The following is a 24,156-nucleotide window of genomic DNA, read 5'->3' as shown; positions in this document are numbered from 1 at the left end:
TGATTGGTGGAAGAACCAAGATGTCTCTAAAAAGATCTGAACATTCTGGAACAGATTTGAGACTATCGGAAAGAAAAAAAGGAAAAAGAAAAGGAAGAGGGAGCTGCAAGAGGCAGTAGAAAGCAGAGTTCCCAAACCAGAAGTTACACAGAACTGTCTAGTTTGATAAGAGAAGGGTAGGTAAGGGAAACACATACAAATTTCCTAAAAACCATCCAATGTTAAAAACTTTTAAGAAACCAGGCTAATTCAGGTAATAAGAGCAATCCACTGCAACACCTTACAATATTGCTCTTAGGAAAGAAAAAAAAAAAAGATGGCTAAGAAATAAATGGACTAATCTGTTATCGGCAGATACACCAGGTAATTAATTATTAAATCACATGCTGTTTGTCAGCTGCAAATGGAAGGTTTCTCCATAATTTAAGACCATATTTTAAGCACTATTGAGTCTTTTGCTTGACATGTCTAATTTTCATCCAATTATTGCTCCCCCCACAAAAGAGGGGACATGTATCCCTATCTTTGTCCAGTTTTAACACCTAGACTTCACGAATTTACAAGCAGTTACATGTTTATTTTCTAAAAATATAATTTTATTTTCCCATTCATAGTTGTTCTACTCCCTTCCCCCCAAACAGACAGCACCAGTGAGGCCCCTGTCAGCAGAAAAAGACATAACACTGTACAAAATAGAACTGGAAGCTCATTTAAAGGAGACAGTGTTGTCATTCTTAAAAATATACTAACCAGAACTGTCTTCCTGAGGCATCATCAATGCTAGGTTGTACCTTGAACTGGTATATTTAAAGTCCACAGTATGTTCTGTTTATTCAGATCTAGCTGCAAAGATCCTCTATTCTGCTCGGCCAGGTCAGAGTGTACATACGACTAGTTCACAGCTATTTTCCAACTTAAACAAGCTCAACAGAGTTTTTTTGCTCACTTACCCTGGAGATGGTCAAGGGCATGTTGAAGTCCTTGCCCCCTTGCAGTCGGAAACCCCATGGTCCAGGTCCATTCAGAGTCACGCTGTAAGCCATTTTGTACCTCTTTCACAAGGCGACAACAAGGCACTGCAGAACAGAAGGACAGGGTAGACAGAGAAAGCGTGAAAAAACAGAATGAGAAAAGGGAAGAGCTTTATATAATGAAAGCAATTCTCTTTCTGCCTTGCCTGGTCAGTCGTGCTGGGATATCACCTAAGAATAGATGGGAGCTATAATGCAGATGCTGATATCCCAGCTGAGTAGGGCCCATAAAAGGTTTGTAACCAGACACCTACTATGCAAAGACTTCATGACTCAGAGGTCTAATATAGCCCCCAGGGAAGGGGACAGATCTTTCTAGGCTTCTCAAGCCCCTCTTCATGGTCAGTTACTTTGTGGGCAAAACACATTTTGTAATAAAACAAGCAAACAAACTCCCGTGCTAAAATCCCAAACACCCAAATCTCTTTACTCACCTGTTAACACCTACATAGCCATTTGTAACTTCTGCTTCAGAACGTTTATTGCACCGTGATATATAATGTACTACAAACAAGTTCTTTTTACATAGATCTTTCCATATGTAGCAGGAAAGGCACCAAAAAAAGTGTTTACCTTCTTTTGCATTGGTTTGTTAAACTGAAAAAAGTATATACTACCTGCATTTAGCATCACAAAAAACCACCACAACTTCATGTTTGGCTCTTAGTTCCAAAGCCCTTGCTTTCTCAAAGGAAAATTAAAATTTATTCTCTTTGAAAGCAGATAGAGATATTATGGGTTATTTCTAATCACCATTTGATTTCCGTGGCAAAAGCCATGTAGTTTCACTACATACCTATCTCATCATGTCAATACAAGTCTTCTAAAGGCATGACATTTAAGTGGAAGGCTAAGAATACAAATAGCTAGCTAACTGCTTCCTTAATTCATTCCTTGATTTTTCATAGTTTATATGCCAGTTGTTAGCTGTTCCACAAATCTTTACAACCCTTGTTCAGTAACGCTGGATAGCGTTTCTGCCTTAGATTGGGAATAGCTAAAATACACAGAACAAGAGGGAAGGGGAGAAGCTGTTAGCAGAACTACAGATATAAAGAAAACCTTCTGCTCTCAGGATAAAGCTATAAACATTAAATAACACTTACCCCTTTCAAGTCATTAATATGTGCAGGACCTCCAGAACCACTCTACTGTATCTCCACAGTATCCCTGCTTGTATCCTCCAGTTACAAAGAAATTCCCATTACATTAAGGTGGGGGGGGGGGGGGAAAAAAAGCATGGGTTCTACTCTGATAATCAAAAAGACAACCAAAACCACATAATGCACTAGAGTGAGGTAGCTCAGTTTGAACACTGATAATAGGTCACTTTGCCCATACACCTACCTTAAAATGTGATAGAAAAACTGATGGTGAAACAGCAGAGAACAAACACTACCACGGCCTCAGTCTTTATCTGAGGAGATGGTCAATAATTTTTCAAAACCAGGAGGCAATAGAAGTATGTGTTTAGTATTCACAGTGGCAAAAAAAGCCACAGACTAAACCACATAACAGTATTTTTTAGTCAGATGTCCAAACTAAACCACAGCAATTCACGTGAATTTGAGTGTAAGTTGCACTCAGCCAGTAGAACTGTCCCAAACCAAAATCAACACAGAGCTTAAAAAGAAAACAGGTTTCTAATGTCTCACAAACACCTTGAGGGCACATTTACATTAACAGCATTTAGAACCCACCCTATATGAGGCCACAACCAGTGATATTTGGATGACTGCTTTGAGGGGAGACAAAACTAACTTGTTGCACTTCAAACAGCAGTTTTCAGGCCTGCCAGTTTATCCAGTAGGTGTCTTTCTAAATGCTGGTACTAGATATTTTTATTAATTTATTTATTTTTTAAAAACGCACACACAAAAGATTGAAGGTAAATTCCCATTGCACTATTCCTTTCCTTTTCCTAGGAATTCACTGTCGTTTTTTAGTGCCCTTTCTTGGCTCCATTTCAAGGGTTCAGGAGAATGGAATAAAAACAGGAGTAAGATAAACATGGCAAGTCATTGCTTCATTAGTAAAGACAGTGTCACAGAAAAAAGTATTGAGAGATGTTATGTTTTTATGGACTGTGATCTCTATGCATGTTACTTTCCTATACTTAAAACTTCAGTCATTTGTGTAAAAAAAAAAAAAAAAAAAAGCGCAGTGTGTGTGCGCAAAGCCCAGAATAGAATAAAACTGCACAGACATCAAGCTGAAAAGAACTAAGCACTAAGAAACAGGGATGCTGCTTAATCAAACACTATGTGCTTCTGTCCTGCTTTCACATGTGTAACATGCTATTTGCTTATCGGTTTAGGACATCTGAAAGGGTCTGTGAGATCCTTCAGGCTGGGTGATGTGCTAGGAAACTAAAGTGGTAATCTCATTAGGGGCACTGTCATTTGAACGAAACGTTAAACTGAGGTCACTTGTTCCTACTCCTTTGGTTGCTGTCTCTGTCTGCATGAACGCTCAGCATAGCCTGGCACTTTTAAAAAGAAAGTGTAGAGGATATGCCAGTGTCCTGGCCAACATTCCCCTTCAACACAACAGGACCACAACTCTTTCATGTGCCTGCACTATCACGACCAGCTGCATTTTGGAGTAAAAATATTCCACAGTTTTCTTTCTCCAGGCCTCTCTAAGTCCTTTCCCTCCTGTGTTTGTTTCCCCTCTGCCTGCCTGGAGAAAGCTCTGTGCCTAATAATGAAGTGCAAACGGTAAAGAAGCTCATGCTGTAGTCACAGCTTCGTTTGCCAGGGACACTCTTAGCACAGGTCTTACTTGTCTTCTACAGACTTTTAGCAGCCTTTAAATAAGACAGCTGGTGATCCACCCAGATGACTATTTCAACCCTGCCCTGTTTTCAAAGGTGAGACACATGGGTGTTCTCACTGTGTCAAACATCCAGAGCAAACCCAGGAACTGGATTGGTGCAGCAGGTACAGTGCCATCACGGCTACCAGCACAAACCTCAGCAAAAGCTTCCATGAAACCTGAGGATGAAATAAACTGTGTGTACATAATAGACAATCCCCTTGTTTTCAGAAGCTTGTGATGTTTAGATTAGGTTCTAGTTGCTTTGCATAACTGCGTGTTAGACTGTTCCAAAAATCATTTTTTGTTTGCTCAAATAACAGTATTTTGTTTCTCTTGGTGTGCCTTCTTCCCTACATTCTCCAGCAACATCAAAATCTATGACTTGCTTATAGCTCCCACCCTTCAGACAGAAGCTATGCTGAGTCAGATGAGGTCACTGGTGTAAGGAGTGACATTTAAAGAAAAAAAACATATTCCAGGAGCAGGGTGACATTTTCTCTACAGATATCAAAACAGAGTTGTCCAGAGCTCATCAGGTCTCCCCTGAGAGCTGTCCCCACCTGACTGATGGGAACAGTTGTGAGGAAGCTGGATGGGTACCAGGCTCTGTGGGCTCTACAGCAGAGGTGAGTGCTGCCACCTCCAGCAAATGCCTCAGAGCCTGAGCAGAGCCGTCCTTCCACAGCTACAGAGACATTACACTAGTGGAAACAATTCACATATGCTTGGAGACCATGTTGTACTACAGTGAACTGACTTTAGGAAAGCTACAACTGCATGCTTGTGAGTGCACAGCCATTAAGTGAATGAAATAAAAACCGCTAGTGCCAATGCTAAATTAAGGTGGAAGGAAACAAGTAATGGAAATTCCAATTGTTCAAGTTGCTACTGCTTCATTAAGCTGGCCACATGACTCATCGGTTATATTTTAGCTGCAGCGGTAGATGTGCTCATAGAAGAGCCTTGAATTACTGTTACTGCAGCAACAAGGTTGTATCATTTGTATCATTAAGCATTTCAGAAGTAGATTGCTTGAGAGCTTGACTTCTGATCTGCAATAGACTATGCATCTTTGGCATACAAAAAGATGCATGTGAGGTCATGGTTTCAGCAACCTTTTGTTTTTCTTTAGGCAACTGAAGGACTTGCCCTGCAGAGGAATAAACTACCCTTTCTTCTTTGATAAAAAGATCCTCAGCAAGCTGGATAGACATTCCTTTAAAAAAAGCAATCAGACAAAAATATTGGCTGCCTTTGTTTCAGTCTCCCTCACCAGAGCGAGTGGCAGTACGAGAAGGCAGCATTCAGCTTCATGACAAACATGTCCTTTTTGTCCCACGGATTCCTGCATTGTCCCCAGTAAGATTATCTACACTCTTTCAAAAGAGTGCAAAGGTAAGAAGAATGGATCGGGAGCGTGTGAAGAAACTACTCACCCAGACATATGCATGAAGAAAACCCAAGCTTTGAACCAGATGTCTGATATATGCAATCCTAGGGTTTTACAAAATTTTGAATTAACCCAGTGTTAATTATATTACACATGGAATAATGAGGAAACAACGGCTGCATCTGGGGACTGATCTCCATTGCAATCCACAAGACAAAACAGCACATATTTACTACGTATTGGCTAATCAGTGCTAAAGAATTTGAAACTGACACATTAGAGATGTAAAAGCTTTTTAGCTCTGAATTCCTACCTTGCCAATGTCAAACTGAATATAATAGTAATTACCAAGACCAAGGATTTTTCCCACAAGTTAAATATTGCTTCCAAAGCAAGACTATTCTACAACGCAAAAGAGCTCATTGCCACCTCCTTTCCTTCACTGCTGAGCTCTGAACTACGTTGAGCTAATCCTACTTGTACTTCCACGTACAGCTTTGTTTCACCCATTTAATGAAAATCTTTCAGTTCTCACAGAACTTTGTATTTCTGAGTTCCTCTTAGTGCCTTTATCAAGTTGCCCTAAGAAGTCCTGTATTTTGATCTTTCTTAAGAAGCCAAATTTTCTGTCACACTTGGCTTCATCAAATTCTGCTTTGTCAACGCCTTTCTAGTAATGTGGTTTGTGGGTCCCAGCAGAATATAGTATTCCTGGGCTGATATGCAATATAATGATGGAATGTTATCTCCCTTCTTTGTAATACAATGCCTTCAGAAATGCAGCTCAGACTGTTTTCTGTTTGGCTGTTTGCTGCTGCCAGTATCATCTTACCAATTAACCAAATTTGCTGGTTACCCTCACCTCTAGATCCTTCGCCATGACTACTTTCACCATTACAGAAAAATGACATTTCACACTTTTTTCCCCTGCCATGATTGCTTTTCGCTACCACAAAAGACTGGGTATACACCATAGTGTAGTCAGACTTGATCTTTGAAAGATATGAAGATTTCTGGTAACTGTGTTAAACTGGAAACCATACCTGTGGAAAGACAGGCTACTGAGGGAAGGGAGGAGGAAAAGGTACCTGTCCAGACTGTTTACAAAGACTTTTTTGCGTCTGTGTTACAAAAAGACTTAAGTGTATGTTACTAAGTTCTCACCTTACCAGCATTTCAGTCATTGTTTTTAAAGGAACCACTGTAATACTTAACACTTCTATGGAACCTACCTTGACAAGTTATCAAATTTCTTTTATTAAAGTAAAGAACACCTAAATGCCTGTTGTTGTTATCATCTCCTTTTTATATATGTAGCCATAGCGCTTAAGTTACTAGCTTTAGGTCACAAAATGAGTCCACAGCAGCAACTGGATTAAAATGCAGAGCTCAGTTTCTAATACAGGTACTTGAACCAAAGAGAGAAGGCTGCTAAATGCACTGCTGTTTTGTTTTTATGGTTCTTCCCTGACTCTGAGCTGAAACCAGGAAGGTTTATAGCAACCCTGTGACTACTGTAGTTTGTGCCTTGCTGCAGGGGATCCTAATTGACTGTTTTGGCTTACAGAAGAAAACAGCAAAAGAAAAAACCCAAACAAACCCAAAGACACACATACAAAAAATGGCTAAAGAGGCTACGTGCACATCATTGTCAGCTCCACACAGACCAGGGACTGAGCTGTGACATCGATGTCACAGGACCTCTACGGTGTTGGCTTGCCTCCAGAGAGCCTGAGGTTTGGCACAGTGCAATGAACATACAACAAGGCTTAGAAGAGGGATCCTGCGCCGTCAGTGTAATTTCTCCATTGCACAGATTCCTCAAGGATCACTACACCACGCTGATGTAGCGGTGTGCTCCTATGCACATGCCCATATGCACAAGGATGCAAGATTTAATCTTAAATTGAGCAGACTCTCAAAAGTTAGATTTCAGCCAAATGACTCACCTACTCGTTTCTGCCTTCCCAGTAAAGGCTTTACCGGGTAACATTTTCCACTACAGAAACTCTTTAAAGCTGCAGGGAGACTTTTAAGAACGGCAAGTGGCTCCCACCCTATAGCTGTCGTTTGCGAGCCGTCTGTGGCTAGCACAGCGCCTGCGTTTTCCTGCCCGTTAGCCTTTCTGCCGGCCTCCGAACCGGCGAGCACTCGCAGCCCGCTCTCCCTACGCAGCCGCGGGCCGTGGGAAGCTGCGGGACTCGGGCGGCCCCCGCCAGCCGCCGGCCCCGCTCCGCGGGACGGAGCTCGTCCCCTCGCTCTGGCGCCGGCGCCGCTCCTTCCCTCAGCGCCGCGGCGCGACCCACCTTGCCCACCTGCAGCGTCTCGAGCAGGGCGACCGGCAACTCTAGGCCGACCGGGAGCCCACCGCTACCTCCGGCCACGCACCGCTTTACCGTGCCGCGCCGGTGCCGCGGTGGGTGGGTGTCGGTAGGCGTGGGACAGCCGCTCCGTACGCGGCCGAGCCCTCGAGCGGAGCGACGGGCGGAGGTCCCCGCCCCCGCTGCCCTCAGCGGGCGGTGCTTGCGGCCACACGCACCCACGGACATTCCCCCCCCCCCGCAGCCAGAGGGCGGCCCCGGGGGGAGGCTGAAACGAGCGGGAGAGGCGGCAATACCACCGACACCACCCGCTCCCGAGGCGAGGGAAGCGCTGCTACCCCCAAGGTGGAGCTTTTAAAGCGCCCGTGCCCCTTCCGGGCGCCCCCGCCGCGCCTGGGCGTGGCGTGCCCGGGGCGCCGGTGCCCACCGGGCGCCGCCAGCGCCGCGCTGAGGGGAGGGGAGGCTGCCCGGCAGCGGGGCGGCGGCTTCCCCGGGGCCGCCGCGAGGGGGCGCTGCGCGGGCGAGGAGGAGCGTGAGGGGGTTTGCCGCCGCGGGCCGTTGCGGAGTGACCGTTAACCGAGAAACCGTTATCTGCGGTGCCCGAACACTTTTTAAAAAAATCCGTTTTCGAACGGAGATCACCTCTTGGCCTTGGTGGCAGAGCAGGAAGGTGACACAAAGCTGTGGGGAGCGGTTCGGCTGAGCGCCGGGGGAGCAGGTATCCGGCGGGCGCCGGGCGTTACGCGTCTGGGTGCCCTCAGGCCCGCGGTGAGGGAAGAAATGGCGGCGGCGGGGGGGTGGAGGGAGAGGCCTGCGCCCTCCGAAGGGAGCCGGAACGTTCTGGAAGGCGGCGCGGGCGGCGGGCGCTGCCCCGGCTTCCCGGCACTCCGCCAGGGGCACTTGGCTCCTCGCCTGCCAGCGGTCCGGCGGGGCGGGCGGGAAACCGGAGTCCTGCCCAAGCTCAGCAAGCTTAAAGCATGTGCTTGAATGCTTTGCTAGCTTGGAGCCTGCAGCCGTCACCCCCCCGTTTACTCACCGCGGAACACGTGTGAAATCGGTGATTTCCCCTTAGGAAAACTGGAATTGAAGTTTTTTTCCTCTCAGTGGTTCACCGATGTTGATAGGTAATGGCCGTTTTAGTTGAGTGGAAAAGTTAAAACGACAGCCCAAGAGGAGAAAAATCGTTTGGAAGACAATTTTCAAAAAATACAGAATGAAGAACGTAATTGCCCATCTGAATTTAAGTTTGTTTGTTTGGTTGGTTTTTTTTTCCCTTTTTAATACTTAGCCTTGTGGTAACTTCATACGACTGTTGAGTTTTGTCAAAATCCCAGCTACCCACTACATACATCCCTCTATTCAGCAGTGCTATGTGCATTTTTTATAGTCTGCTCCCAAAAGTATCTTCCAGAAAGGCAGCTGTTTTCTCAGTGGACTGAGATACTGCTTTATGAGTTTGTTTAAAAAAAAAAAAAAGATAAAAATTCTGTTCCCAAGCGTTGAAACACTCGAACCCATGCCGTGCCCCACCTGAGTCGCCTGGGGCTTGCACAGGAGGGAAAATACCCTGGGCTGGGGAAGCTCCCGGCCCGGGCGGGAGCCGCGCTGAGCCCGGCTCCCCCAGCCGGCAGCCTGCCTTCGCAGGGCGCAGGGGGAGGGCTGCGGAGAGCCAGGGCGGGCTGCGGAGAGCCAGGGCGGTCCGCGGGGCCCTGCCGGCGGCTCCCCGGCGGGCGCTTCCCCCGCGGCGGGCGCGGCGGCCCGGTCAGCACCAGGGACAGGCGCCTGGCCCCGCAGCGCGCCGCGGCGGGCGGCGGCAGCGGCAGCCGGCAGCGCCTCGAGGCCTGTGCGGAGCGCGGGGGCAGGGCCGCCCCCGCCCTGCGCGGGGTCTCGAGTGGCCGCGGTTAAGCCTCTCAGGTCGTGTGCCTCACAGGTCGTGTGCGGCAATAAATCCGGCAACGGCATCGCTGGAATACAAAACAACCGTTTTGAATACGTCCTCAGCGCAGCTCTAGCCTGCTTAGAAGAATTGCAGTTGGGATTTAGTATTTCTCGTCTTTTGGAACCTAAAGCCTCTTTATTCCACATGTGCACTGTGCCTAAGTACTGAACGTGATGCACATTAAGTGGGGTCTTTTGGTCCAATGCACAGGATGCTCAGACCAGGCTAGGAAATCACAATCTAAATTATTTTTGTGTTTATATGTGGCCAAAGTTCATATTCATATGGATTGTGACTTAGCGGTAGTGGCAAAAATATTCCACTGACAAGTTGGCTTACATCCCCAAAGGAAACATTTTGCATCTTGTCAAATGCCTGAATATGTTGCTTTTCACGGAGCATTAAAGTTATCAATAATTACTACAAGGCAATGCAGTTTATATGAAAGGTTTGTCAGATCTAAGGCAATGTGCATATAGAGCAGATCAGTTTTACCATGGATTATAAAACCAAAATCCTTGCAACTTCCCCACCCCCCTCCCCCCGAAAACAAAAATACGACAACACAGAAAATAATGGGATGGCTGCTGTGGAAGGAAGAAAAGCATACCATAGCGTTGTGCACAGTCAGTTTTATAGATCACTTAATTTTCAACAGCGTGTTAGATATCACTTTTTCCAAAATTCATTCATAGCTAAAATTACACATCTCATTAGGGAAAAAAGTGTTGATGCTGGCAGCAGTATATTCAATTTGTCTTTTAATAAAGACAGCAATTAGAAAATGGATTTTAAAACATCTGTTTGTGGCTACTGATGCCTCGAGCCATGGAAATACCAAAATATTTTTTTACAATTGCTTCTTATTACACAGTTATCAGAACTATGAACCATTGCCTGTTAGATCAGTCTTGAGGCAGCAGTGAAATTGTATGGTAAAATGTAAGAAATTCATTTAAATCAATTTATTTGAACTTTGTGTATCTTTATTTACAAATGGTGATGCTAACCAATTCTGAAGATGACAGATACTTCTATATCTACCAATTAATGAAAGTAATGGATATTTGCAGGGATAACTGTGCAATGAGGTACTTTTCAAGTAAGTAAGTGATTATTTGATCCTGAAGTTGGTGTAACAGAAGACCTAAGTATCTTTTCCTTTTCTGCCAGAAAGCTCCAGAACTTCAAGAGATATTTCATTTTTTGCCTTTGAATAACGCTTTTACCATGCTGTAAGGCTCCCTTTTGTAAAAGTTCATACCCTGTTTGCATCAAGGCTATTTGATTCTCTTTAGGAAGATTAGGTGGGAATAAATGAGAGCAGAATCTGATTTGACTTTCTGTGGTACGTGGCTAGGCACTTCTTGTGCTCTGTACTAGTTTCATCATATGGTATATGCATGTGCATTTAAAACCCTCCTCAGACCCTCAGTAGTGTGTATAAGGGGTAGGAATTTTGGTTGTCAGAGGCTTTTTGCAGTGGGCTCTGTGTCAATGAACATCAGGATGAAAATACATGCTTTATTATCCTTGAAGTTAGCTGTAGCTCTTTGTCATCCTTTGAATTCCTCATCGACTCTGCTGTCTCTTAAAAGCCCTCTTTAAATAACAAAAGCTGCAAAATGACCACAAGTAGTTCTCCTGCAGATGAGCAAGTCTTGTAAAGTACCATAATTGATGATTTAGGCTGGAAAACATGATCCAGATGGAGGGAAATTATGTTTATTTTATTATGAATAGGTGATGATCTGTTAGATTATTCCATTCTACATGTGATAGAAAAAATCATATTTCAATTTAAGGGCTTATACCTGAACGTTTACAAGACCTTTAGCAACCTGATTTTCTGCTCCCTGGTAAACACATCAGCAAGGATGACTGCAAGTTGGCCCATAATCCTGTTCTGATAAGTGGCGGATCAGTTTTTCTTCAGAATTTGTTTTTGTTTGAAACAGGGTGGTATCCACTAGTATTTGTGTTGCTCAATAAGTCACTCAAGGCCAGGGAATTTGAAAGTATGGGAGCTCTACCTGATCAGCACTCTCTAAAAGAGCCTAAAAACTTGTTCTCAGAAACTTGTGCCTGTCTTTTGGAGGGACAAAATCCTCTGTTCTCTTTTTCTAGCATGCGCTAGTGACGGTATTAAACTTGCATTTTAAATAACATTTCAAAAATGCATTGCTGGCCTACCAATGACCTTGGAATAGTTCTGTGAAACACTTTCAGGATCACCATTTAGTATGGAAAGCTGAAGACTGAGACTACTCTGGCCAGGCCATCCTGTGCAAACATCCAATTTGCTTTCCGGAAAGTAGCTTACTGGTAGATTTAGCTGTTCATTTTGCTCTGTGACTCACTCAGTGTGATTTGCTTTTGACCTATGAGTTTCATTCCAGCCTGGGCAATTTTGTTTCTTGGGAAATTTGGATAGTTCTGTCAAGGGCTAATTCTGGGTTTTCTACAAGTCTTTCTCCAAGTCTTTTGTCCTTTCTTCTAGTCACAATCTGATCTCCCCCACTGTTGCATTAGCTGTTCAGCCTCAGATCAGTCACAGAACGATTGTTTTCCTCATAAATAAGCCCCTCATTTTTCATAAATTGCTGCAATATGGTTTCTCTAGGGTTATGAGGCATTTTGGTAAGCTGCCTGCACAGTTTAGTTGCAGTAACTGTAAACTGAAGGTACAGCCATCGTGGATGGAAATGTAACAGCATGATTGCTGCCCAACAAGGCTGGCCTTCTCAGCTCCTGAGGGGTTCCTCACCGATGATGGCGTTAGGAAAATTAGTGTGCAAAGTAAATACACTGCAGCACAAAATATGGATGTGCTTTCTGCCAGGATAATGCTTTTGATGTCTGATCTCCTTCCTTGCCCAGCTGAAGGGGTTACAGTTCCAAGTTCAGAAATAAACTAGTGATGAGTGTGGCTTTCTGAGAGCCTCTACTTGATTAAAACTAATAACAAGATATTACCTTTGGTTCTGATGGGCTGTGTAGGTGTTATTTCTCTGTGGTGACTTTGATGTGACTGGTCAGACAGAAGTGCTAACTTTTAGAGGAGTGCAGATCTGGGGTGCATTTGCACTGTCATTTACCCAGACTATAACAGCTCCAATAAATGAGGCGTTTACATTTGTGATTGTTTATTGCTTAGCAGTTGTGACTTTCACTGTCCTTTGCACATGCTATGTAAGGGGGCAGGAGATTCAGTGATCTGTTCCTTCTGTCATTAATGAATGAATAAGCAATTTGCAAAACAACTCACAATTTTCACTTCCCTTCTGATAAAAGACTGGACGGAATTTCTTTAAAATTAGGACTATAGATATGTCCAATTAACAGTCTGATTCACGTGGGATTGCAGCTTAGTTTCTGGCATTGGCAAAAAAAGCTACCAAAGCTATCTAATATTTTGGATCTTCAAAATTATTTTATTTTGCAGAAATTTTACAGATAATCTTAGGAAAATGTAGCAAGCACAGCTCAGATGAGAATCATATTTTTAGAGTGACTCTACTTTGGTAATTTTACCCTTGTAGGACAGAGATTCATCGTTCCCATTTCAGTCTTATTTTACCAGTTTTGCAAAGTTCCTAATGTTGCCCACTTACAAGAGCAAACAAACGAGCAAACAAAATAGTCAAAACATCAAGCTGTTACATAGAGTTCAATAAAACATTGTGAGTTGCAACTCCAGAGTTTTGCTCAAACATAAAAAAGAAGGCTGTCCCTATGGTAACCTCCTTGGACTGTTCCTGTCATTTCCCTGAGCTACATTATTAGCATAACGTTCCTAGTACAGAGTAAAAACAGAGTTATGGCAGTAGGTAATTCAAGATGGACTGTCAGCAGGATGAACCCCAGTAACGCAGCTTGACTCATAACCCAGGCTGCTTTCATACTTGGGGCCAATCCAGCCTCAAAATGTCAGTGTTGACTATACAATATCCACAAATCTTGTGCTATGATTTTAGACAGAAGAAGAGCTAGAATTCTCTTTAAGTTTAAACTTGATCTATTTTCAGTTAGTTTGTCTAAATAAAGGTTGGCCTCTTAATTCTAGCTCACTGCTCAACTGTAAGTGTTCAGTTGTAAATGCATGCTATTTGTATGAAGGGAAAGGTATTGTGAATCTCTTCCCACCTATTTGACTCGATACCTGTCTGCATCTCTCAGTTGAAGGCTCATTAATCCATCATTGCAGATTTCTTAAAACAAGTACTGCTAATACTCTGAGTATGGAAAAAAAGTTTTCTCACAGTGGCCTACAAGTAACGCTTTGGCCACTTTGTAGTTGCAAGTAAAGATAATGATTTTAAAATAAACTTGGCAGCCACTGGAGAATGACTCCTGGTATATGTTTTTTTCAAAGGGTAGCACCTCGGTACCCCACCTTTCAACATCCCACAGAATTTTTTTTGGCCCTTCAAGCATAAAGTAAATTTGTTTAATACCACCACCTCAACAGATAATCTGGGGTAAGCTATTATTGTAGCAGTATGTCTGTTAAAAGGGAAATAGAACAAACTCGACTGAAACCTAAGCGCGACAGTTTCCATTTAATACATTCATGCTAGCAGTGTGTCCTGCCAGTTACATAAATCTACACAAGAGAATATCTGCAAAAGCAAACATTTGCTACTCAGCATCAGTTAGGAGACTGTAGCCAAATGCTCCAACAAAATACAGTGACAGGACTGCTTCAGATGAGGACTTGGCTATTTAATAGTGATTTAACTAGAGTCATCTCAGTTTTCATTCACATGTTCTTCCATTCCTTTCTTAGTGTTTTCAATTCTGCTGGGAACAAGGGAGTAACTGAACTTAAAGCAAGAAGGGCAGGATGAGGGAGTGTGCTAGCTGACTTAGCTTGATTCTTCCAAGTGGTAATTTTTTTCCTAGTTGAAAGGTGTGTAGGAAGATTGTTTCTCAGTTGAGAGGAAGAAAGATCAGGAATGTCTTGGTGATCAGATGCAAAATGTACAACTCATGTAAGATGGGAACTCACAAATTGGCTATGTAATTTGCACTTGCACAATATTTTCATGCAGTAAGCAGAATGAAAGACTGGTAGAGAAAGGCACGCCATGTGACAAAAATGTTCTTGACTACCTCCATTCAATCACAATAAGTAAAATTTTAAAAAATGAATTTAATATGTAGCTTTATTGGCAATTTCAATAATAAAAAGTTAGTTTAGGGTCAGCCAAGCTTTCCAACTGAGTTTCAGTGGCCTAGGGGAGTACAAGTGGGATACAAATTCAGGATCCTGTTATAAAAGTAACCTGATCCAATTCCCCCATGTTCAGAGGAATGCAGGAGTTAACAAGAACAGAACTCCCAGACAAGTCAACAGGAGTGTCTTGTTCCTTATTCCATTTTGTTCCTCAGCCCTTTCCTTTACAAGTCGGATATTAGTTGTAGAGGGACTGGAATCAAAGTTCCAATTAAATGTGTGCTCTGTGATGAGCTTTTTTTTTTTTTATGAGATCTTGCAAATTGAGATCAAGTAAAATAATAACAGTCAAATTATACCTGAAGCCAAATAATTCTGCTGGAACCAATGTTTCTTAAGTAGAACCAAGGCACGAGCTCTTGGAGGGAGGAAGGAGAGAAAGACAAGTTAGTCACATGTTGAAACAGAAACATTATGGTGTCCTCTTGACTTGTCAAATCAACTGATATTTTGAGTGTAATTTGCACTGAATATGCAATAGCTGGGGCTGTTGCATTAATACTTAGGCTGGTACTTCCAAAGAGTTTCACTTGCTGAAGTACAATTGAATATCCCTTGCACAAGCAGGATCCTTTTTCAAATCTCTCTCTCCAGTCCTGAGAGATCCAAAACTGAGGAAGAAATGCTAGTATTGTGAAAATCTTAAGTAAGTAGGAAACTAATCACTAAGACACAAAGTACTTAGTAGGGGGTGTTGCTGTATTGCCATGGGACTTTTTGTTTTGTTTTAACATTTTTAACTGACAAATTCAGAGCTGATTTGAGATCCCTGTGAAGTGGTTTAACTGCCATGACTTTCTGTTCAGAGAGTCCTCCTTAAAAAGTGGATTAGAAAGTTCATCTCTCTGAAACCCAGTTTCCATCAGGATCCACCTCATGTGGCTGAAGCATTATGCTACAAGGCCTTATAGGTATCATGCCATTCCTACCTGTATGGCTGTTCTGGTAAGGCATGTGGCCCTGGCCATCTTTTGGCAAAAGAAATGCACTGATCTTATCTAAAATCAAAATCCTAGGTTTCCCAGAAATGGCTTCCAATGATGCTGGACAGTCAGCTGTGTTATTTTGAAAACTGCAGTAATTTAATTTTAAAAAAACTGGAATTCAGGCAGCTAACACTATTGCCATGTTCATGACCTGATCTAATAAGCAATTGCCTTTGTGCTGTGACCCAGCAAAAATGGAGCAGGTTCAGCTGTGATGGGGACTCATTCTATTTCAGGAGACAGCACAATGAAGGGAAGCTGCCAGATGCAGCCCTCTAACACATGCTGTGGCCTCCTTAGGCCTGTCTCTGACATCACTATGGTCTGGCTCCTACACAAGAGAAAAATCAAGGAGGGTTGAGTCAGTGAAAGAAGCAAAGAGAAATCTGACACAAGATGGTAACTCTGAGTTCCTTTGCTGATAGTGGCCTACAACAGGAAAGAGCAGAGACATGTTTCGTGTAAAGTTACTGTGTTTTGCAACACTTCAGGATTCTCTAGCTTATTTACAGTCACTTTATTTTGATGCAGTGCTAATGGGTATCCTGAACTGTGTTTATTTTTTGCTTCCTTTGCCTTTGGCCATCCTCTACCATAACAATTTGGGGTAAAGCAAGAATTAAAATGGATGTGATTTATTGAAATGGAGTTTCACATGATGTTTCATGGAGTTTTCATGTTTTTAATTCCTTCAGTTGAAATAAACGGTCTCTGCAGTGCCCAAAGTGAACAACTTTCACTGCATGAAACTTATTTCTCAACTGACTGAACATAATGATCCAGGACCTGAAAGACTGGTGTGGTTTTTTCTTTTTCAGAGGAATGATTTTCAGAAGGAATCTATGCAGTGAATATGACCAACCACTGAGCTGCCTGATGCTACTACCTCAACTCTGTCCTTCATCAGATTAAGTTCTCTTCCTACTTCGCTGAGCAGCAGCAGAAAGTGAGTTTTAACCAGTGCGTCTAGAAAACAGCACTTCGAATAAGATGTACCAATACACATTAAGGGTTCTGCCATGTGCTTCTGTTACTCAGAGACTTCAGCTGAGCACAGCAGCATCAAAAGGATTCATATTCTTAAATAACGATTGGAGTATTATTATAAACCCAGATTCCATCTGTTTACATGCTAAGGTGGAAGCATATGTGGTTTCTTTACGAACCAGGAGAGGGCTGTGTTTTGTTAATGCTGGCTTTGGCACCTGAGGGCATTGGGGACTGCTTGGAAAGGGGCACTAGAAGTGTGAACTAGTAAGAACTAGAAGAAGATGGTGACACTGCTTGGAGGCAAGACCCCACGGTCTTGCTTGAAGGGCTTGAAGGCTGGACTGCTCCAGCACTGTCTCTGGAGTGAGTGACAAGGAATGCTTGACCGCAGGATCTGCCTGGTAGAAGGGAGTTGAGACCTAAGTTTACAGGTACTCAAGAGATTAGGGTTACAAAGAGAAGTGAGGTGAGAAACAGCTATTTCATGCCAGGCCCTTGGAAAGGGTAAGCGAAGGCCTGCCCTCTCGCCCTGTGGATTAGCAAGCAAAGAGTTGATTGGTCACTGCCTGCTGAGACTAGGGAAAATGAAAAGAATCTCTAGGAGATACAGACTGAGCTGAGCAGGCTCTCTGCAGTCTGCACAACAAGATGAAGGTGAGCGGTGGCATTGGGAAAGAACTTCTAAATTCAGATCTGAAACTTTTGGTTAAAAAAGAAAAAAACAACTTTTCATGGTTTGTTTTTAAACCTGTCTCTCTTATTTTCATCTTTTTTAAAGTGAATTTGCATAGCATGTCTAATATAGACAAATAAGGGGAGAGGTATTGCCCAAAACTTTGAGCTATATACTATTGTCCAGTTATGTGTTTACAACTATGACCAGTCTAGTGTATATTAATACTACTCACAGTCTGATGGAGAACCGATTTCCTAGAAGTCACAGCTCAGCACTGAGCAGTTACCTTAGAGAATACAGCGCTCTGTGATAATAGCTACATGCTCCAGGCACTAAAATGCTTCTATAAGTTTTTAAGAATATAGTCTTATTCTTTCCTTCATTCCTTCCTTTTATGGCTGAGTCTTACTGTATTCTTAACGCTTGCTGGAGTTCAAACTTTGATGAATTGCCCTGCTTTAAACCCTTTGACATTAATGGAGGTCTTTTGTGTGTGAAAGTAGAAGTTGGCCCTGAAAAGGGTAGCTTATGTCTGGACAGGACAGAAACAACTATCTGATGTTCAGAGCAGGCTGCACTATGCAGTTGTCTCTGATTTTCATTCCAGCCAATATCCAGGGAAGGCTGTGAAAATCTTGTCGGATTGATTTTGTAGTGCTTTATCCTGTTAATGTTGCCCTTGTTTCCTGGATGCTGCTTCTGGTCAATGACTCCCTTCTTCCATTGACAATTTTTGCCCCATTAATAGAGCAGAAAACCCTAAAAATTATTCTACTATCTGTTTGACTTAGCTGACTTCAAGGGACAAACCTTACCTATGGGACCGCAGACCTCTTTTAAGCATCCCTCTCTTAGATCATCTCCTGTTAATTAGTTGCTTTTCCCCATAGACCTTCTCCACAGATACTTTTCCTTTTTGCTTATGCGCCATAGAGCAAAATTTGATCTGGTGATTTTTAATATTCAGTTTCCTCAAGGGAATACATTCTTACATATTGGGCTCTTTGATCAAAGAATGTACACAACTGCATGATACATATTTTTATGAGTTACATTTTACCATTAAAATGCTTGATTCTACTTGACTCGTGTTACAAAGTAAAATATACCTGTAAATGATAACTGAAGTCAGCTTGGTGGGTGTCTGTAAATTATTTCTGTTGAGTAACTCCTATTGAGAAAATGAATTACTATGCATGCCATATCCACTTCAGTAACAATCTCTGACTTTCATATGTAATAGTATAGTTTAGACTTTTTGATAACTGTACAGTAAAGGAAGAAAATGTGAACAGTGGAAAAAAGAAATTATATTTCCAGTTGTGAATCTTGGAACAAACTGCAAAAGCTAGTTGAGAGTAGCCTCATGATGATGAAGAGCATATTATCTCTATTTTACAGGTAGAAATACTGAGATATGAAAAGAGTAAGTAATTTTTCCAAGGTCACACAGGAAACATGGAAAAAACCAAAAATAGAATCTTGAACTTCTGATTTCAACTTCTGTGCATTTTCTCAGGACTGTTCTTCCTCTTCTTTGTAAGGTGTGCTATACCAAAGTACTGCTTTCTATATCAAATCACAGTAGGCCTAATAACAATACAGTCTGCAGCCCAGCTCATCTATCAGGATTAACCTTGGCTTTAAAAAATGTGAAACTTAGGAGATTTATTAATGTACAGTTCCATGGAGTTAGCAGCAAATACTAGACTGGAAAAATATTTTTAAAATTCAGTAACTTTCAGTACTGACCTAACATACCCTTAACTCCTTCGTTTCAGTTGTGTGTCCTGAGGGGTTGTATAAATGATTTACGCACATGATTAACTTTAGGCATCTGAAAAACTTTATAAAAATCAATTATACCAATCCAAAGGGTGCATCTGGGCATATGTAATATATTTTTAAAGTACTGGGGCTTTTGAAGGAAGTGCTGTTACATTACAGGTACAGTCACTTTCTGTGTGACTGTTCGGGCGTGGCACTGTGTGGAAGGGTATGGATTTTCCATTGTATTTTTCCAGTCAGTGGAAAACATATAGCAATTGTAAGTATGCCCGTAAGTGTCCCATGCTCTATTCAGGAAATGTCCTTTATGAAACTTTACATGGGAGACCTTGTGCTATCCAATGATGTAGTCTCAGATTTTTGTGTCTGTTTCTGAACTATCTTCTTGTACACATGTGGAAGTCACAGTGAAGTTTACATGTTGAGGGAAATGAATAATGGCTTTGTTTTTACATTGTGGGTAAAAAATGATTCGCACAAGTTCCCCTTAGCAACTTTTTTACATATGTGTCATTCATTTTTTTAGTGGCTGAAGCTAATTATTCATAACAAGGTAGAATGCTGAAGTTGGATGATAATACTGAGAGCAGGTTCTTTATGGGGAGAAAGAAACACAAATTCATATACTGCGACATATGCTGCAACTGTGCTGTCATAAAATTTCACATTACTAATGTAGGAGATAACTATCTCTAGGATAAACTGTAATATTAGAAAATCACATAAAGTTAAAAAGGGTGCTTCTACAAATTCTACTTATCTTTCAACTTACAGTCAGCATCAGAAGACCTACTTAGGCTGTTTTTGCTGTGAATTTCTGCGCTCCTCAGTTACAGATCTGATGGATTATGACTGTTGTAGTAGCCCAAATGAAAGTAGGTCTTAAAAAGGTTCTCCCACATAAAGTCTCCTTGGCAAGGGTTGGTTCAAATTTTCCTGAAAGTGATCAAAAAAATCTTTGGTACTAAATCTTAATCAATACTGCTGTTGGTGTAAGTTTAAAAATAAAAAATAAACCCAGAAGGGTAGGGAGGAAAAGTTTACTGTAAAGAGGGATGAATCCCTTTCCATTCTTCCCAGCCACTGGTCCTACTATTTACCCCCAGTTTCAGGTGAATCTTAATCTTGAGAGCCAATTTCATTGCCAAAAAGTGTTTGAAGGTAACATGGCAACCCACTACTGTGAGGCCAGCTTTGTAGTCTAATATCACAAGATCCTGACGTCTCTATACACAGTGAGGTGATGTCAGTGTTTGGAAAATGTACTAGCATTTTCCTACGCTGACATGACTCTTGCAGCATTTGCTTTGCTCTGCGAGCCAGGTACATAGAATTCCTGTGCTGTGTCTCCAGCATAACCCTGCTGCTGCCAGGACTCTGTAACTAAAAGATGTATTTTAAAAAAAAATCTTCTTACTAATGTTTGTGCTTTGTATTAGACTGTTAAGCCTAGATTTGCTCTAGAGAAACTTTTCGGGCTTTATTAAGCTTACACTGATGATCTACTCAGTCTACTGTCCTTAGAAGGGATGTAAATAGGACAACTTACAAATCTTGACAACTGTGAACTTTGCATGAGTTTGAAAATGAGCATTTAGGTGTAAATTTGATGGGGTAAGGAAGGTATAGTAATCTTTTTGTTCTACATGAAATGTTTAGTGTATGGGATTGTGGCCCATATCTAGGGTTGCTAAGAATGACAGTACTAATAATTTATTTCTTTGTTTTAAGACTGCTTTTATATAAACCTATTTATAACATGGGAATCCTTACATTCCTGTGATATTAACAAATGCAAGGCTACAAGCACAAGTGTTTGAACTGAGATACCTATTGCTCAGCCACTGAAATACCGTTGTCTGATACTAACATTGCTTTGCAGATAAGGCCCCTGTCTCCATAGAGCCCTGTGGAAAGAGTGGTTTCAGAAGCAGAGACAGACAGATGTCCTATCAGTGTTACTGAGATGGTAATAACTTTCACTGAGGGATCAGAGAAAGATGAGGGCCACATTGCAGCACTTCTTGGAATGGCCTAAGTAAAAAATGGCACCAGTCACACTGAGGACAATGGGAACACATGCAAGTTACCCATGTTATGCACTAAAGAGCTGCAGAAACACCCAAAAAGCATTGGAGGTGCCTTTGTTTTTTTCTCAATGTCAAGCTAGATGTTGGTTTTGTATATGCCTTCAAGAAAAATACTCTTTGCTACTGTCTTACCTGAGAACGTGTGAAAATTTACTTAATGTCACGTGCTATGACGACACTTTTTAGTCCAGTGGTGGATGCAAAACACTTCCCAAAAGTATGGAAAATGAGGCTGTAACCTGCAAAACATAGGGACTAAGATCCCTGGCAGTATGTGAGAACTGGAAAGATTGGCAACTTGTGACTGCTGCCTTATGCAGTACTTCAATCTTGACTTGCAACAGCCTTTTATTACACTGGTTCTTGGCACCTTCTTTGCAGGACCACCAATAGGGACCAATTGCTCAGCAGTTTTGCAGAATTGCTTGGATGATCAGACCAAACATTTTCACTTGTGACCCAAGTCTGAATTTGAGCTCAAGCCCATGGAGGTGAAAAGCTGTCTGTTAACTCACAGCACCGCTTGCTATTGCCTCTGCCAGCAAGCTGCTCTGTTAACAGCTGCTGTTGCACAAAAGGCCAAAGGGAAGCGCCTCAGTTTTGCCCTAGTCCTTTCACATCTCCAAGTGACTGGAACATACCCAAGTGCATGGTAAACTACAGGTCGTCTCTCCAGTGCAGAACAGGCTGTACGGTTGACTTTAACTAACTGAAACATGAATCATCTCAGTTCTAAATTATTTTAATCCAATCAGTCATCTGTGTTAAAGGGAGTAAAGAGACAGCAAAGCGGAAAAATGGCTGCCAAGTTGGGGATACAGGACACAAATAAAACTGCTAAGATGAGATGAAATATGAACTAATAATGATTTATTCCAAATGCCACTGGGGTTACAGTGTGAATCACTTGGAGAGGTATTCAGGTGAAATGAATTTTGTAGGCTTTCCCCTGAATGATTTTTATAGTCTCGGTAGAGGTGAAGGGAAGGCAAAGCTGTTTGTTAGACAGGGAGTACACACAAGAGTTTTGAAGTGCTCCCAAACAAATTCTCCCTAATTAATGTATGCTTTTCAAGCCTCTTGTAAGTAGACGAGCATGAACAGCTGTAGTTCTTTTTATAGAAACAAACTAATCTCTAGTACATATTGGAGTTGAAGGATATAGAGAACAACATGCTGCGGATTCGTAAGGCTTTTCTAGCCATGGAAGTATTCTTTTTATACCCTCTAAAAGTGGAAGGGAATGCAGATGAGAGCAGAATATAGTCTTCAAGAATATTACTTGGGAACAAAGTCATGACAGGAGCAAAGAGTTTAGCTCTTAATGACACATACCATGCACTTTTTATTAACACATGAAACAGAATGTGTGAGTTTTGACCTATTTTCTTGACAGGTTCAGCCTTTTGTGACCTGTATGAAATGGGAAGCATTCTCTAGCATTTCTTCCCAGTTTTCAGTAGTCTAAATGGCCTTCATGACAAAGGATGGGAAGAATTACATGCTTCATGTTTTTAAATAATTTTAAAAGCCTAAGCAATAAGTCATAATAAAATTCCTTAGACTTGATGAATATCTTTGAACATACTTCCTGTTTGAAGATGATATGTTTTCTCCCTTCTTTCTCCTTATTGCTAGCTGTATATATTATCAGTTTAATATTGTCCTCTGCTTGGAGACAATATCCGGTTGTGGTAGGTGAAGGGAGGAACTGCAATAGCTTCTTTCCATCCTCAGTGCCTACGATTTTATTTACATAAAAACATCCTGGATTTTGAACGATTTGTTTCTTTTGGCAGTTTATTACCAGCCTGGATGGCCCAGTTTTTCATGATCTAACATTTGGCTGCTGCAGAAGTCATTATCACTTCCATTTTTAGTTTTAATAACTTTCCTTTTAATAAACCTCAGTTTGAAGTAAGTTTCCAAAAGTTTGCTTCAAAACAATGCCCCAGATCTTCTGGAATCCACTGATTACTTTTTTTTCCCCTCAAAAAAATAAGCTGGTTACATTTCTATTGATTTTATGGCTTTTTCTAATGTGACATAAGGAAGAACTGATTTACTTAGGACAAAATGACTTGCTGGGTTCCCTCCATTATTGCAACCAAAGAAAGAACTACTGGAGGGCTCATGGGGAAGAACTGTTTCAATAGCTCTTTGTGCCCTGTGCTTTTGGGCTCAGAAGGTATATATCCCCACCGTGGACTGCCTATACCTCATAATTCTTGTGATATAGACTGCTAAGGATTGCAAATGAATTCTGTCCATTTATTCTCAAAGACTAGAAGGAGCACCAGGGAAAAGCAGAAAATCACTATTTCATAGAACTCTTCCTTTCCTTTCAGGGGAAATAAGTGCAATATCTCATGGATTTTGTCACTGTGGAAAAAAACCTCAGCTATCAGGATGCTGCTGTTTAGAGAAGGGGAAAATTAAAATGCTAAAGTGGGGATGGTGTGGATTCCACACATTTCTAGAACAACTCTTTTTGGAGAACTAACCTTTCTCCTCCCAAGATTTACTTTAGAAAAGCACATCTAAAGGTAAACCACTTTCAGGTATTAGAAGGCAGATGTATTGACTTACCCATAAGACATTTCAATACAAACATTGCTTTGAATTCTGCATTCTTCTCATGAAACCTGCTAAAGGAAAGTTGGAGGGAGTTTCCTAATACTTTCCTATAGCTCTGGGGAGGTTAGCTAAGAGTGAGTTAAATGGGTCTCTTAAGTGACTGTTGGAAAAAGAAGCTAAGTATGGAAAGGACCATAGCCTCATCTTCAGTGTGATTCCTTTCTCTTTGCGCAGAATCTCAGAAATTAAAATAAAGATCCGAGACTTCAAATTACTGCTCACATGCATTGCCTTTCAATTGGATTTTAG

The 24,156-nt window shown here is 41.8% G+C and overlaps 1 protein-coding gene and 1 long non-coding RNA gene across 14 annotated transcripts in view; one reads left to right on the top strand and one right to left on the bottom strand.

Annotated features, from left to right (window-relative positions):
* Positions 1-7,861, bottom strand: part of LDB3 (LIM domain binding 3) — a 132,653-nt gene extending 124,792 nt beyond the window's left edge. For 10 of the 12 annotated variants that reach the window (XM_087767600.1, XM_087767603.1, XM_087767604.1 and 7 more), the window contains exon 1: positions 951-1,155. In XM_087767600.1, coding sequence (XP_087623726.1) covers positions 951-1,043 — 93 coding nt within the window. In that variant the 5' untranslated portion in view covers positions 1,044-1,155. Of the gene's footprint in view, positions 1-950; positions 1,156-1,177; positions 1,266-7,547 lie in introns of those variants that run through there. The other 2 variants (XM_087767602.1, XM_087767601.1) reach the window with 2 other exon arrangements.
* A 247-nt stretch (positions 7,862-8,108) lies between these two features.
* LOC148054778 (uncharacterized) overlaps positions 8,109-24,156 on the top strand; it is a 60,275-nt gene continuing 44,227 nt past the window's right edge. For both annotated transcript variants that reach the window (XR_015706913.1, XR_015706912.1), the window contains exons 1-2: positions 8,109-8,280; positions 16,545-16,672. This is a non-coding gene — a long non-coding RNA (uncharacterized LOC148054778). The remainder of the gene's footprint in view (positions 8,281-16,544; positions 16,673-24,156) is intronic.

Source organism: Nipponia nippon, unplaced genomic scaffold (genome assembly GCF_047370975.1).
Source record: "Nipponia nippon isolate SJK-2023a ecotype South Korea unplaced genomic scaffold, ASM4737097v1 scaffold_3, whole genome shotgun sequence".
In the NCBI taxonomy this organism is placed as follows: domain Eukaryota; kingdom Metazoa; phylum Chordata; class Aves; order Pelecaniformes; family Threskiornithidae; genus Nipponia; species Nipponia nippon.
Note: the sequence above shows the minus strand (reverse complement) of the source record. Positions and strands in the feature narration are given on the sequence as shown.